This window comes from Carassius auratus, chromosome 24 (genome assembly GCF_003368295.1).
Source record: "Carassius auratus strain Wakin chromosome 24, ASM336829v1, whole genome shotgun sequence".
Classification (NCBI taxonomy): domain Eukaryota; kingdom Metazoa; phylum Chordata; class Actinopteri; order Cypriniformes; family Cyprinidae; genus Carassius; species Carassius auratus.
In genome coordinates, this window is record NC_039266.1 from 15631408 (window position 1) to 15643744 (window position 12337).

The 12337-nt window shown below is 37.4% G+C and overlaps 1 protein-coding gene across 1 annotated transcript; it reads left to right on the plus strand.

Moving 5' to 3' along the window:
• The first annotated feature begins 507 nt into the window (after positions 1-507).
• On the plus strand, positions 508-6735 carry LOC113042393 (membrane-bound transcription factor site-2 protease-like). Its single transcript, XM_026201243.1, has 11 exons — positions 508-721; positions 1453-1601; positions 2039-2177; positions 2266-2369; positions 2958-3085; positions 3259-3377; positions 3452-3632; positions 4121-4215; positions 4844-5039; positions 5124-5199; positions 5320-6735. Exons 1-11 carry the CDS (start codon positions 647-649, stop codon positions 5540-5542), a joined length of 1485 nt encoding a protein of 494 aa, XP_026057028.1. The 5' UTR covers positions 508-646; the 3' UTR covers positions 5543-6735.
• Positions 6736-12337: the final 5602 nt, after the last annotated feature.

The window sequence follows — 12337 nt, forward strand, 5'->3', positions numbered from 1 at the left end:
TTGTACCGAGAATCGACATTGTAATTGACTTTCTGCTGTTTGTAATGACCTAAGAACCAATGAGTCAGCTGATAGTATGCATTTGGACAGAAAAGGAAGGCTCTTTACTAGCCTACCTCACACATACAGTCCAAATGAAGTGAGCCCAAAATGTACAAATTAGCCTCTTTTTTTCTTTGTACAATAGACTAACTATTTCAAATAAAACTCACAGGAAATGTACGACTTGTGCTGTAATTTGTAATTAATGTCTTATTAGCTTAAACATAGCAGCAACAAACTGAACCGAGACACACAAATTGCAACAATGACGCTTATTTAATTAAAATTAAAAACGTCAGAGAACGTGATGAAGACAAATCACCGAATCGTTCTGTTTGAAAGAACCGATTCACGGAAATGATTCAAGCTACGTGCTCGATTGCTCTGTGACTGTGAGCCACTATGTGCTCTGACAAAAGTAAACAGTCTTGCTCGATTAGTTAGACTGCGTTTGGACCAGCGTAATTCACGCAAATGCGGAAGCGTCGGCTTCCACGGTGTTTTGTACTCGGTGGATGCATGGTGTCGTCCTTGACAATCGGAATCGTAAGTTCATTTGTCTCTGGATTTGGACGCTCTTGAGACGCATGCAGCCCGGTGTGCCATGATTCCTATAGCGGTGGTGGTGTGTGTGATGGGCGGGTGGTGTACTGTGTATCTGGCGGACACGCTGCTGCGGGTAAGCGGATCTCTCCATACAACCCTTCATTATTAGAGTTAACAGAGAGTTGTTTGCTGCTGAAATAATGGAATAGACTGTTATTGATGCTTTCTAATTTGTCAAGGACATTAGATGAAATGAGCATGCAGCATTTTGATACAGTGATGTAAATTAATACGACTGTACAGAATTTGTAGCATGTTTATGTACCATTTTAGACACATTTAGCCTATATGTTCATTTACAAAAACATGCAAAACATGTGCTATGTTCATCTAATGTCCTTGACAAATTAGAAAGCATCAATAACAGTCGATTGTTTATACCGTCAAACTACCATGACTCGTAGAGTCGTAGTATGTACCATTATAATTTTATTAATATTGTATATCTCAGTATCATAATATTATTATCTGATGTATTACTGTACCATGACACTGCCATGCTTTTAATTCAGTTTTTCAGTTCCCACTTTAAAAGTTATTCAGTGTTAATTAATCTAAATGATTATCATAATACAGTTACTCTCACTAATGTAGGATTCTATTCAAATGGATGCTTTTTAAGTAAAAATGGCTTTAGATATAACTTGGCAACACATGGTTAACAACAGCTGTGGTAAAAAACTTTTTTAAATTAGATCATATTTTTATACAGTAGCAACACTGTAATATTTTTTTTAGCACAAATGATTGTACCTACCTCATCATAAAGCCCTATCGCATCCTAACATTTTCTTTCACCTTCAGTCATCCAGTTCGGTGAAGAACCGCTATGAATCCTGGTTATCCTCGAACGGATTCACTCTCTCTCCGTTCCACATTAAATGGCACACCGGCATCTTCAACCGTCTGTTTGCCAAATGTGCTCATCTCAACCCTCACTTTCTCTACATCTGGTATGATTTACTGTCCTCAAATCAGTTTTTTTTTTGTTTTTGTTTTTTTGGACCATGTGATGACAGTGATGCTTATTATGAGCCTTTTAACATTTAGAGTTGACAGTATTTTGTTCTTCTGATTCTGAATGAAACAAATCAACATTTTTATATATAATATATATAAAGACATGTAAACCTCTCTTGCTTAGCTGTGCTGTGGTTTTTATAAATGCCATATTAAATCAACAGTAAAGATATTTATTAATTTTAGTCGTTAAAAAAATTGTTAAGCTGCTTATGATGAGAGCAGGGCATTACCCTCCCCCACACTTACTCGCATATCCACAAACAAGGTCCTTTTCATTTCTCAGTCATCATAGTAAAAGAATGAAAAACCTGGGAGTTAAAATCGAATCAGAAGATATACAGAAATGTTTTGCTTGTTGCTGTTTTAGGTTCAGTGCTGGAATGGTGTTCGGGGTTCTGGCGATGTTTGGGTCTGTGGTTCTTCTGAGCAAAACATTGCTGCAGACTTTGAGTCAGATGATGGCAGAGACACCAGAGGGGTCACAAGAACAGATCTTGCAAGTGGTGGTGAGAACAGAAGGGCTCATAGGAGTTAGATGATGATGGTGTGCCTTTGTTTTAACAGTGATGCAAGTCATTTTGTTTTTGTCATCAGGTGCCTGGTGTGAACCTTCCTGTCAGTCAGTTGGCCTATTTTTTCATCGCTATCTTGGTTAGCGGAGTCATACATGAGTTTGGCCATGGGGTGGCAGCACTAAGGTAAACTACGGTAATCATTTAAAAAATGCAACATGTCATTTCTGTCTCAGCAAACATTTGAACACTTACTTGTCCCACATAAAGCCAGTACAAGTTAAAGTATTCTATAAAAAAAACGTTTGAAGTCATTTTGCATTTCCTGCAGCTTTAAGGTGACTTTGACCTAGTGGAGCAAAAACAAGATCATCTGTACAATCATACATTTAAATTCTCACAGAGTAAATCTTTAGATTTTTGCATAAATGTAAAAATGTAGTTTGGTTTTGGAAAGGTCACTAACATTAAGTCAGTTTGTATGTAATGTCTCATAATTTATAGGAAGGTTACTTGCGTAATAATACTTGAGTCTTCTAAACTTTGCATGCACGTTTGAGAGAGCTATCCATTATTAGGTATTAGCAGTAGTTTTGGGTCGAGCTGCTCCATCGCAAACTCAAATCTCACTCCATTTGTCTAGTAAAATCTGCGTGTAATGTAAGTAAAGTGTTTCTTGGCTTGTTCCAAATCTAGTTATACAAGAAGATCTGGTGTGCTCTGTTTGTTTTAAATGTACGTGGAGTATAACGTTTTTCTGCGTGTTCTTCTCAGGGAGAAGGTGAGGTTGAATGGTTTTGGCATGTTCATGTTTGTGATTTATCCTGGAGCATTTGTGGACCTCTTCACCACACATCTAAACCTCATCTCTCCGGTCCAGCAGCTCAGAATATTCTGTGCCGGTAAGACTTTTTAAACAAGCACAATGCCACAAATCTTCCAAATGCAGTTCATAAAACCTTCAGTAGATGGCAGCACTTTATTATGAAACCTAACACTTTGTTTAGAAATGATTACCTCTTACAACCTTTATTAAAGTATATAATGTTCTTCTACTCTCTCTGTCTTGGTGCAGGTGTATGGCACAACTTCATGCTGTGTGTTGTGGCCCTCAGTTTCCTGTTCCTGCTGCCCATCATCCTGTTTCCCTTCTATTACACTGGAGCAGGGGCGCTTGTCACCGAGGTGGTGGAGGTCCGGTCACCTTTCATCATAAGGTTTATATTTAGATGATGTCTTTAGTGTCTGAGATCGGTTCGTTTTCACAGGGCTCCCCATCAAGTGGACCTCGTGGGCTGTTTCTAGGAGATCTGGTTACCCAGCTGGAGGACTGTTCTGTCCGGGGAGTGCAGGATTGGCACAGCTGCATTCAGCATCTATCCCATAATGCTCAGACGGGATACTGCGTTCACACTGCAAAACTGCAGCTCAGTTCGACGGCAGGAAGAGGTACAGACCTGCCTTATACTCTATTGTTTAAATGTTTGGGGTCAGCAAGATTACATTTTGAAAGGTTTGATTAAGCATAGATGCATTCAATTGATCAAAAGTGACAATTAAGATGCTTATAGTGATACAAATCTTTTAATTTCAAATAAATGATATTCTTTTGTACTTGCTATTCACCAGAGAATCTAAAAAAGTAACATGGTTTCCACAAAAATATTCAACAGCACAACAGTTTTCAACATTGATTAATATTATCAGAATTATTTCTAAAGCATCATTTTGACATGGAAGAAGAGTAATGATGCTGAAATATTTTCAAAAAACAAAAATTTGACTTCTTTTTGCTGTACTGCACAAGTTTATTTATTTATTTATTTATTTTTTAAATCTTTTCGCCCTCAAACTTTTGAATGGCAGTGCAAATAGAGATGTTTAAATTCAACATTACCAATATTTGTTCGCTGGTTCTGATTTTTTTGTCCACTCAGCGTTCAAGCGTCTCGATGGCACTATGGAGTGCTGTGGGAACAACAGCTTGACGGATCTCTGCTTCTCTTATAGTAATAATGTGGAGAGCAAATTGGTAAGACAGACAGCTTTTCTGAAATATACTCTGTAATATTTGGTAATTTTATACAAGTTAGAGCTGTTATAAAACATATATTGGTTGATTCTGTTTGCTCCTTTTAGTATTGGCAATAAGCTCCATGGCACTTACTGTATTTTCCGCATTATAAGGCGCACTTAAAGGCCTTTAATTTTCTCAGAAAACGACAGTGTGCCTTATAATCCGGAGCACCTTATATATGGACATTCCCTTTAGCACAGCTCCATCTAGTGGATGCATAACGCAAACCCAGTCAAGCGTTTGACTGCAGTATCTTCTATTCTATGGGCCTTATAATCCGGTGCGCCCTATATATGAAAACTGTTCTTAAAATAGGCCATTCATCGAAGGTGCGCCTTATAGTGTGGAAAATACGGTAATTGCTAAACACTGCAAGCATTTTATCAATTTAATATTGTGAATATTGCATGTGTGCTGTTGGCTCAAACAAGTCTATGTCCGTTCTAAAATAGAAATTCAAAAAAATTATCTGAAATGAAAACACTGATCAATTTTACACTGTAAATCTTACAAAAGAAGGGCAATTTTATTGCAACATTATTTCTTGCCACCTCAGTCTTGGTGTTTTTGGCACTATTATTAGTTTGCCTGCCTGCCGGTCAGAAAAACCATCGAAGCAAGCCGTACATGCCGTACGAACACAGACTGTCAAACAGACTTCACCCCAAGCTTGTGTTTAATCCCGACTCTGGAGAACCAGACCAGACTGATTCGGGTCAAACACCCACCGCAAACAGACATGCTGTTTGTCGGCTACCCTTCACACCTACAGTTTTCAGGTCGGACAGCTTCTGTTTTCATACAGTCAGGCTTGTGTGAACAATCTTGTTTTTAAAAATGCTAATTTCTTGATTTATTTTCAGTGAGTCTCACCAACTTCGTTCCTCGTTTGGGCTTTCTTCATCCAGATCTGCCTGTCATGCTGGAGACTTTCTGCAAGTATCCTTCCCACACTATCAGTTATTGGGTATCAAACATAATAAATGACCCTTGAATTGGGACGAGGAGGTATTGGTTTTGTCACTGCTGTGAATTAGCCTTAACTCCCTGCTTGTTAAGATATCTGGTCTCATTATCGGGGGCCCTGGCGGTGGTAAACGCTGTCCCGTGTTTTGCACTGGACGGCCAGTGGATGCTCACAGCGTTCCTAGAAGCTACATTGAGCTCTGTGATCCCAGAGAGGAACTACCGAGAGCTGATTGGCTTCTTTTTTCTGCTGGGGGGCAGTGCCCTTCTAGCGGCCAATGTGGCTCTGGGTCTGTGGATGGTCACAGCACGATAACACACAGTCATCTCCTCCAATAAGACAGTTTGGGGGAAATTGCTTTCTTAAGAGTCAATCAACTGGGTGGTTTTACCTTTGCTGGTAATTGCCAGATTGCCCACCCTGAGAGGGTGCCCAGAGGGTTTCAATTGCTGCTGTACTCGAGAAAACTCTTAATCGATGTGTCCTTAGGTTTGAATGGCTCAGCTATAAGCAGTAAAATAGGCTCAGGACAGTGCCAAAAGTGACCTTTTTGATAAATACATGATCACATTGTATCAGAAATGTTAATGTAAACCCAGAAATTGTGCTATACATAGAGGATTTTGGGGGCATTACTTGCCTGTTTGGCCTTTGTCTTCCTGAAGTATATAGTCACACATAGTATGTGTAGTTTTATATTTGAGTGTCTGTAGTTCAGTTTTCTGCACACCAGCTCAACCCAAACATTTACAAGTGTACTACATAAATAAAGGCATTAAAAAGCCTTTATTGACCCCAGTTGAGACATTTGGGAAGCAAGTAAAAACAGGTGCACTGAGTAATCTGTGATCATTTTGAAAAATATGTTACTTGCTTTGTAATGAAGAATTGAATCTTTGAAGTAACTTACAAATGGTGACAACTTTAGTCCACACAACCAGCCACATTTTTTTTAAACTCAGTTCTAAAATAATTTGCACGATGGCATTTGCAACTGAAAATGTGCATCCACACCATTATGTTTCAGTGTACCGTAAGATAGTTGCCATCAACTAGAGTAGCATCCAACCAAAAAACAGAGTTAATCTTAAAAACAATGTAAACCAAAAATGAAATGCATACAATGTTAACCAACCACACATTTGTATATATAGGGACTGGACACAGAATACACTACTGCAGTATTATTAGCTTTACTTGTCAAGTAGGAGAGCAAATGGCCAATCTGATTCATTTTGTATGTTCTGGTTCTGATTCGAGCTGTATGTTCTGGCACAACTATGAAATGTTCCTGATGACAAGGGTAAACAATTTCTAAACATGCTCTGATGTGCACTGGGGACGTTCATATCGTTTATGATCTGTATACTGTGAATATTTTCCCCAACAATTAGCCCGTGGGTTAAAAATGCACTAAAATAGAAATGATTTGTTTTTAAGGTACTTCATCTTTGTTGTCATTCCTGACCCATTGTACATTTGTTAATAAAGAACAAACTTTGCATAAACCTTCACGTGTCATTGACTTTTTTATTTGTTTGTAGAGACATCAGTACTGATCTGAATATGTTTACTAAGTCTAAACAACCTTCTGCCCCTCTGAAATATCACATGGAAGTTCATATATAATAATCATCTATTTATAATAATTCTTGCAGAACATTTTCTGCCATGAGATGTCAGTATTGTTCCATGTGAAGCTTAATTTTGAGTTTTAGAAAATTAAACATTAGGAAAGGTGTTTTATCCTATTGTTGTTGGATATCATTTTATCATGATGTAGAGATCCGGTTGTAATACTGAATGCATTTCCTTTTTAGAAACCTCTTACCACCACAGTGACTGACAAGAGCTGCCAGTCAGGCTGCAAATGATGTGAGGACATTCTGAGAAAAAGAGGAGTGCTATATTGAAGTGATAGAAATCTGATAGTCTGAAAATGGTTGGAGTGGAGTGGGTGTTGTTGGACTGTAAGATAATGAGCCGCTGATGACTGCTGCGTTTTTAAGAAGGTGTTGAAGTTATTTTATGGATATGTGACTTCTTGGTTCATCTGTTGTCACAGATAAGGGGTGTAGCATGTTTGTTGGCTAATGGACACTGCTACTCTGTTGAATGTGCGTGTGGTGTTGTTCTCAAGGACATCAGAATGTGTATTGATCCCCTAGATGGAGGCTGTCAGCGAGTTAATGGCTTCTGCATGTCTCTTTTCCCCTGCTGCAAGGCTCTATGGGAAAATGTTAGCAATTATGTGGTCAGCTTGCCAACATTTGGTGTCTCCAACCAAATATATTTGAACTTCGATAACTTTGAGGGTTTTTTTTTTCTGCTTGACTTTTTGCGATGTTCATTCCCAGAGTTTCTCTTGAAGGATCGTCCCATAGGAATCTTGGCTCGTTCTTGGACACCCTGCATGATCTGCAAACATTATTGCACTTTTCATACTGTATTGATTGCTATGATCAGACATGAGATCTGTGTCTTATTTTTTTTTTTTAGGAAGATGCTTCGATCCATGGAAAATGTCTAGTGCGAGGCTTAGAACATACTGAACAGACTTTGAGAAAGGGACAGGAGTTCATGGGTCAGGCTGCAGTTTTCCCTCAGGTCCTTCAGTCAGTTATTTTGTTTACGCTCCAGCATTTTTGACTTTTATGATTTTGGTTAGTATGTGAATCGCGTGGTATCTGTTTATTGAAGATCTTCACCAACCTGATCCATGATATCTGATGGCTTCACATCTGAGACGTGACTGCATTTAGTCATTTTGTTAAATGTTTCCTGATGGAGGTGTAGGGCACATCCGTCCATCAGTTTGCCCTTTGTTTTCGTTTGAGGCTTGCATCTTTTGGCGTCATGTGCCTCAGATGGACTGCTATATTTAGCATGTTTTGTGCATGTTTCTGGGTATTTTTTTGGCTCATTTCCTCAGAAGAAGGGTGTGTTGAGGTTGTGTTCAGAACGTGCCCCCAGGGAAGATGGAGGACTGTATGTCTGTGCTATTTCAGAGGGAAAATAATTACACATGGATGTGGTTGTGCGTGGGGAAACCAGACTCCTCCCTTCTTACTCTCACCCAGAAAGCCTTAAGGCTGTTATATGTGTGTCTGTTCTTCTGGCTTTATATATATCTGGAACTGAGTGCGGAAAATGAAATCTGAATTATTGTACATGCATCCTTCATTGCGGTTTTATTTTATTCATTCATTCATTCATTCATTCATTCTTTCGTGTTTAATGTCTCCCTAATCTTTTAATCCAGGGTAAATTTTCCATGGAAGTAATACTGGAATATTATTTGTGGGGAAAACATAACTAAAGTCAAAGCACAAACTACGTATTTTAACAGTCATCATGACTTGAATCTTAGTTTTCATTTAATAGGTAAAATGTTAATATTTATTCATAAACTACATAATTTTATATATAAAAAGTAATTATATAGGGAGAGTTTTTGTTAGTTCATGTACTTGTGAACAGAAAACACTGGGAGTCTCAGGTTTTATTTCATTTGTATATACTTCTATTAGAAAAATAGAAGTGTTGACATGAATATCCCTTCTGTTACTTGTGTAATAAAAAGTTCTTTATTTCAGGTGACTTGTCTGTTCACACAAAATGTATTAAACATATCATTAGACAGCTATTTTAGTGAATGTAAAAGCCACATATAGGTAATGACCCATGTGTTTGCTGTGGGCCTGAGGTTAACAGAGGGACCAAAAAACAAAAACAAAAAACTTATTTTTCTTTTGTACAGCAAAGGCAGCTATATGATTAATAGGATAGCTTATTTCTACCATAATACTCTAAATTGAAGGTTTGCTCTGATAAATGTCACAGTAAGCTTGGCTTCATACAGTATGCTATAGTCTGGGAAACAGAGACCACAATTATCTGGAGGCTATGACCAAGTTCACAGGAACACTGTTGTGAGAATATTTCTGCTGGCATTTACAAACATTTGTTTCACCTATTTTAATGTGTATAAATGAGCATTCTTTCACTGTCAGTGATTTGAGGAGCTGTGTGTGTGTTTAGTATCTCTGCATACTGTTAACAGAGCAGCCATGCGTGAGGTTTAGTCCAGCGTAGTGTCTGCAGTCCTTCCTACTGTACATATCTCCTTCTCTCATTGATCCGTCTTCTCATTCATTGTCCTCCATATGTTCCATATCTCCACCGCCTGTGTTTAAACTAATGATTGTGTACCCTTGTCTGCCTTGCCTTTAAATACAGGTTTCATCTGTAACGTCCCGTGCTGAGGAGCCGACCCTCCCGCTCTGTGTAGTTGGTCTTCCTGACCACGGCCTCCTGTTCTCTAACAACATAATGAGCCACGATACGCTCCCCTGGTCTTGAAAAAGAAGCTCTCGCCTCCTCACTAACCACAATTGCTTTGTGTATAAATATAGCTTTTGGAAGGCACGGTTCCAATCTTTATAAAGCTGCATGGGAATGTTTGTTTTTTTGTTTGTTTGTTTTATTATAGTGCTATAGAAATAAATTTGAATCAAATGTAAATTTTAAACCGATGAAAACAAAGCAGATATGTTATTTTGGTGCAAATTCTTTAAAAAACAGATTTTTTTATGTCATAAGTTCTTCTAGAAACATAATCGTGAATCTTTCTTTTCAGAAGATACCAATTTAATATAATAACCGATAAGATATAATTGACATCTGGGTTATCAGTCTTCAGGGTGAGAGACCAGATGTGGCTTTTTGTCACTGTGGTTAAGAGGTTTACAGAGTGAGAGTTTCATCACACAAAAACAGGAGCTCTATCTCTTTTAACCCATCTGAAGTGATGTGTTATTTAGTGACTGCAGGATGCACACAGCAGTCGTCACTCTAGAACATGTTTTATTCTGAACTACAATAAAAGCCATTTTTGGGGAATGTATTTGAAATGAAAAAGAAAAGTGTCTAAGATTGATAAGTTACTCAAGCATCAAAGCCCACCCTTTAACCACAGAATTTCTTTGATCTCTTTCCGGTATAATTCATGGGAGTTGTGTCCTGTGCTATTCTAATGTCAGTTAGGGATGAGTTTCAGGCGATAAGAAAATGGTCTATGCTTTGTTGATAAATTCCACATTTATCTCATTCTGTGATCTGCAGTTTTTATAGTGTTTACTTTTAATGAAAATAGAGATTTTCCAAGCAATATTTTACAAACAAACAAACAAACAAAGATGGTTTACAAATCCACAGTGCTGCCGGGAAATTAAGACCATTGTTATTATGATATTTTAGTATCATTTATATACTAGTATAAATGTTATTAATATCTTATGCCGAGCACAAAAGAACCGGTGAACCGTTTTCTTCAACCGGTTTATTGAATCGAACTGTCCGAAAGAACTACTGGTGATCTGAAAACCGATGCAACCAGTTCTTGACTCGTGAACGAGTCATTATCTGGCTCGGCTCTGTGTTCATCTTCAGTTCTCTCTTCACAGCAGTTCAGTCAGTGTACTGTGTACTGAGTACATGAATTACTCCGGGATATTGGTTTGTTTGAACTCAGCGGAAGTGTCAGCCACATTAAAAAAGTTAACATCTTAAGTCATTTGTGGATTAATGCGTATTAGGGATGCGAACCGTTTAAAACGATTCAGTTCAATTTGGTGAACTGATTCAACAAGATCCGGTTACATCAAGTGATTCGTTTGCGAACCGGATATCACACAATGCTTTGTTTTGACCTCTCTCAACAGACACGGAAGAGAAGACAATGCTGAATAAAGTCGTAGTTTTTGCTATTTTTAGACCGAAATGTATTTTCGATGCTTCAAAATATTCTAACGGACCCTCTGATGTCACATGGACTACTTTGATGATGTTTTTCGTACCTTTCTGGACATGGACAGTATACCATACACACAGCTTCAATGGAGGGACTGAGAACTCTCGGACTAAATCTAAAATATCTTAAACTATGTCCCGAAGATGAACGGAGGTCTTACGGGTTTGGAACGACATGAGGGTGAGTTATTAATGACATAATTTAGATTTTTGGGTGAACCCTTTAAGATTTAGTTGAGCTTTTCATGTAATATTTATATTTTATGGAAGATGATTTAGGGCCAAGCAATAATAAAAAGTAAACCAATCTCGACATTAAAGTCATTCGATAAAAAAATAAAAATAAAAATAAAACTTTGTGAATAAACTTACATTTTGAGAAAGAAGAATAACATTTTGATAATAAAACTGTTAAATTATGAAAAAAATTTAGTTTAATAAAAAAAGTCTAAGTAAAATGTTGAGAATAAACTTGTTATATTATGAGAAAAATGTCTTTAAATTTCAAGAATATAAAAACAAAATAAATGTTGATAATAAATTCATTTAATTGCATTGGAATCACATCAGAAAAGTGGAAAACAACTATTTATTGAGGGTTTAATAATAATGTATTAATTGGGTGGGTTTAGTGTTACTACAGTTAATCCATTGTAATTATTAATTTGTGGATTGAAAACCATTCAAACTGAATTGTTGTCGCATAGTGTTTCTCCTGTTTTCTGCCTCAGTGTCGTTAAAAATGGCAGTGCTGTTTCATCTGCCTTTAAACTAGTATAAATTATTAGTGGCTTTGATATGTGACCCAAAGCTTATATTTTATAGGTCGGAAAGTGTTATCATTAGAGTAATAAAACAAGCAACAAACTTAAAATACATTTTCTGTCATTGGTTGAATTTTTGTTTTCAACAATTATCCAAAATCTTTTTTGTGACAGTTGTTCATTTGTAGTACTGATTAAATGCAGGTGTGAGCTGTATCTGTTCTGTTATTTGTATTTTAGTTGTCTAAAATATATGTGTTTGAGCTGGGAAGGGTGGGGAAAATGGTCCTTGTAACTGTGTCCTTCCTCTGTGGGGAAAACGTACATTTTATCCGATTGTCATAACATGCAATATCTATCAATGTCAATAAAATCTAAAGATAAGAGTGGTGAAGGAAATCCTCACATGATCTCACACCCACTCAGGATCGTGACGGAGTGTGTTATCACATTTGAGGTCAGTATGTTTTATTTTATCACAGATGTGTCCCTGTTGCAGTGTTGACCTTCACCCACCATTCCTTTTGTGAGTGAT

Coding starts and splice junctions, on each gene's coding strand:
- LOC113042393 (XM_026201243.1), top strand. CDS start 647: ATGATTCCTATAGCGGTGGTGGTGTGTGTGATGGGCGGGTGGTGTACT. Junction 2,370..2,957: donor CATGGGGTGGCAGCACTAAG/GTAAACTACGGT, acceptor TGTTCTTCTCAG/GGAGAAGGTGAGGTTGAATG. Junction 3,086..3,258: donor GCTCAGAATATTCTGTGCCG/GTAAGACTTTTT, acceptor GTCTTGGTGCAG/GTGTATGGCACAACTTCATG.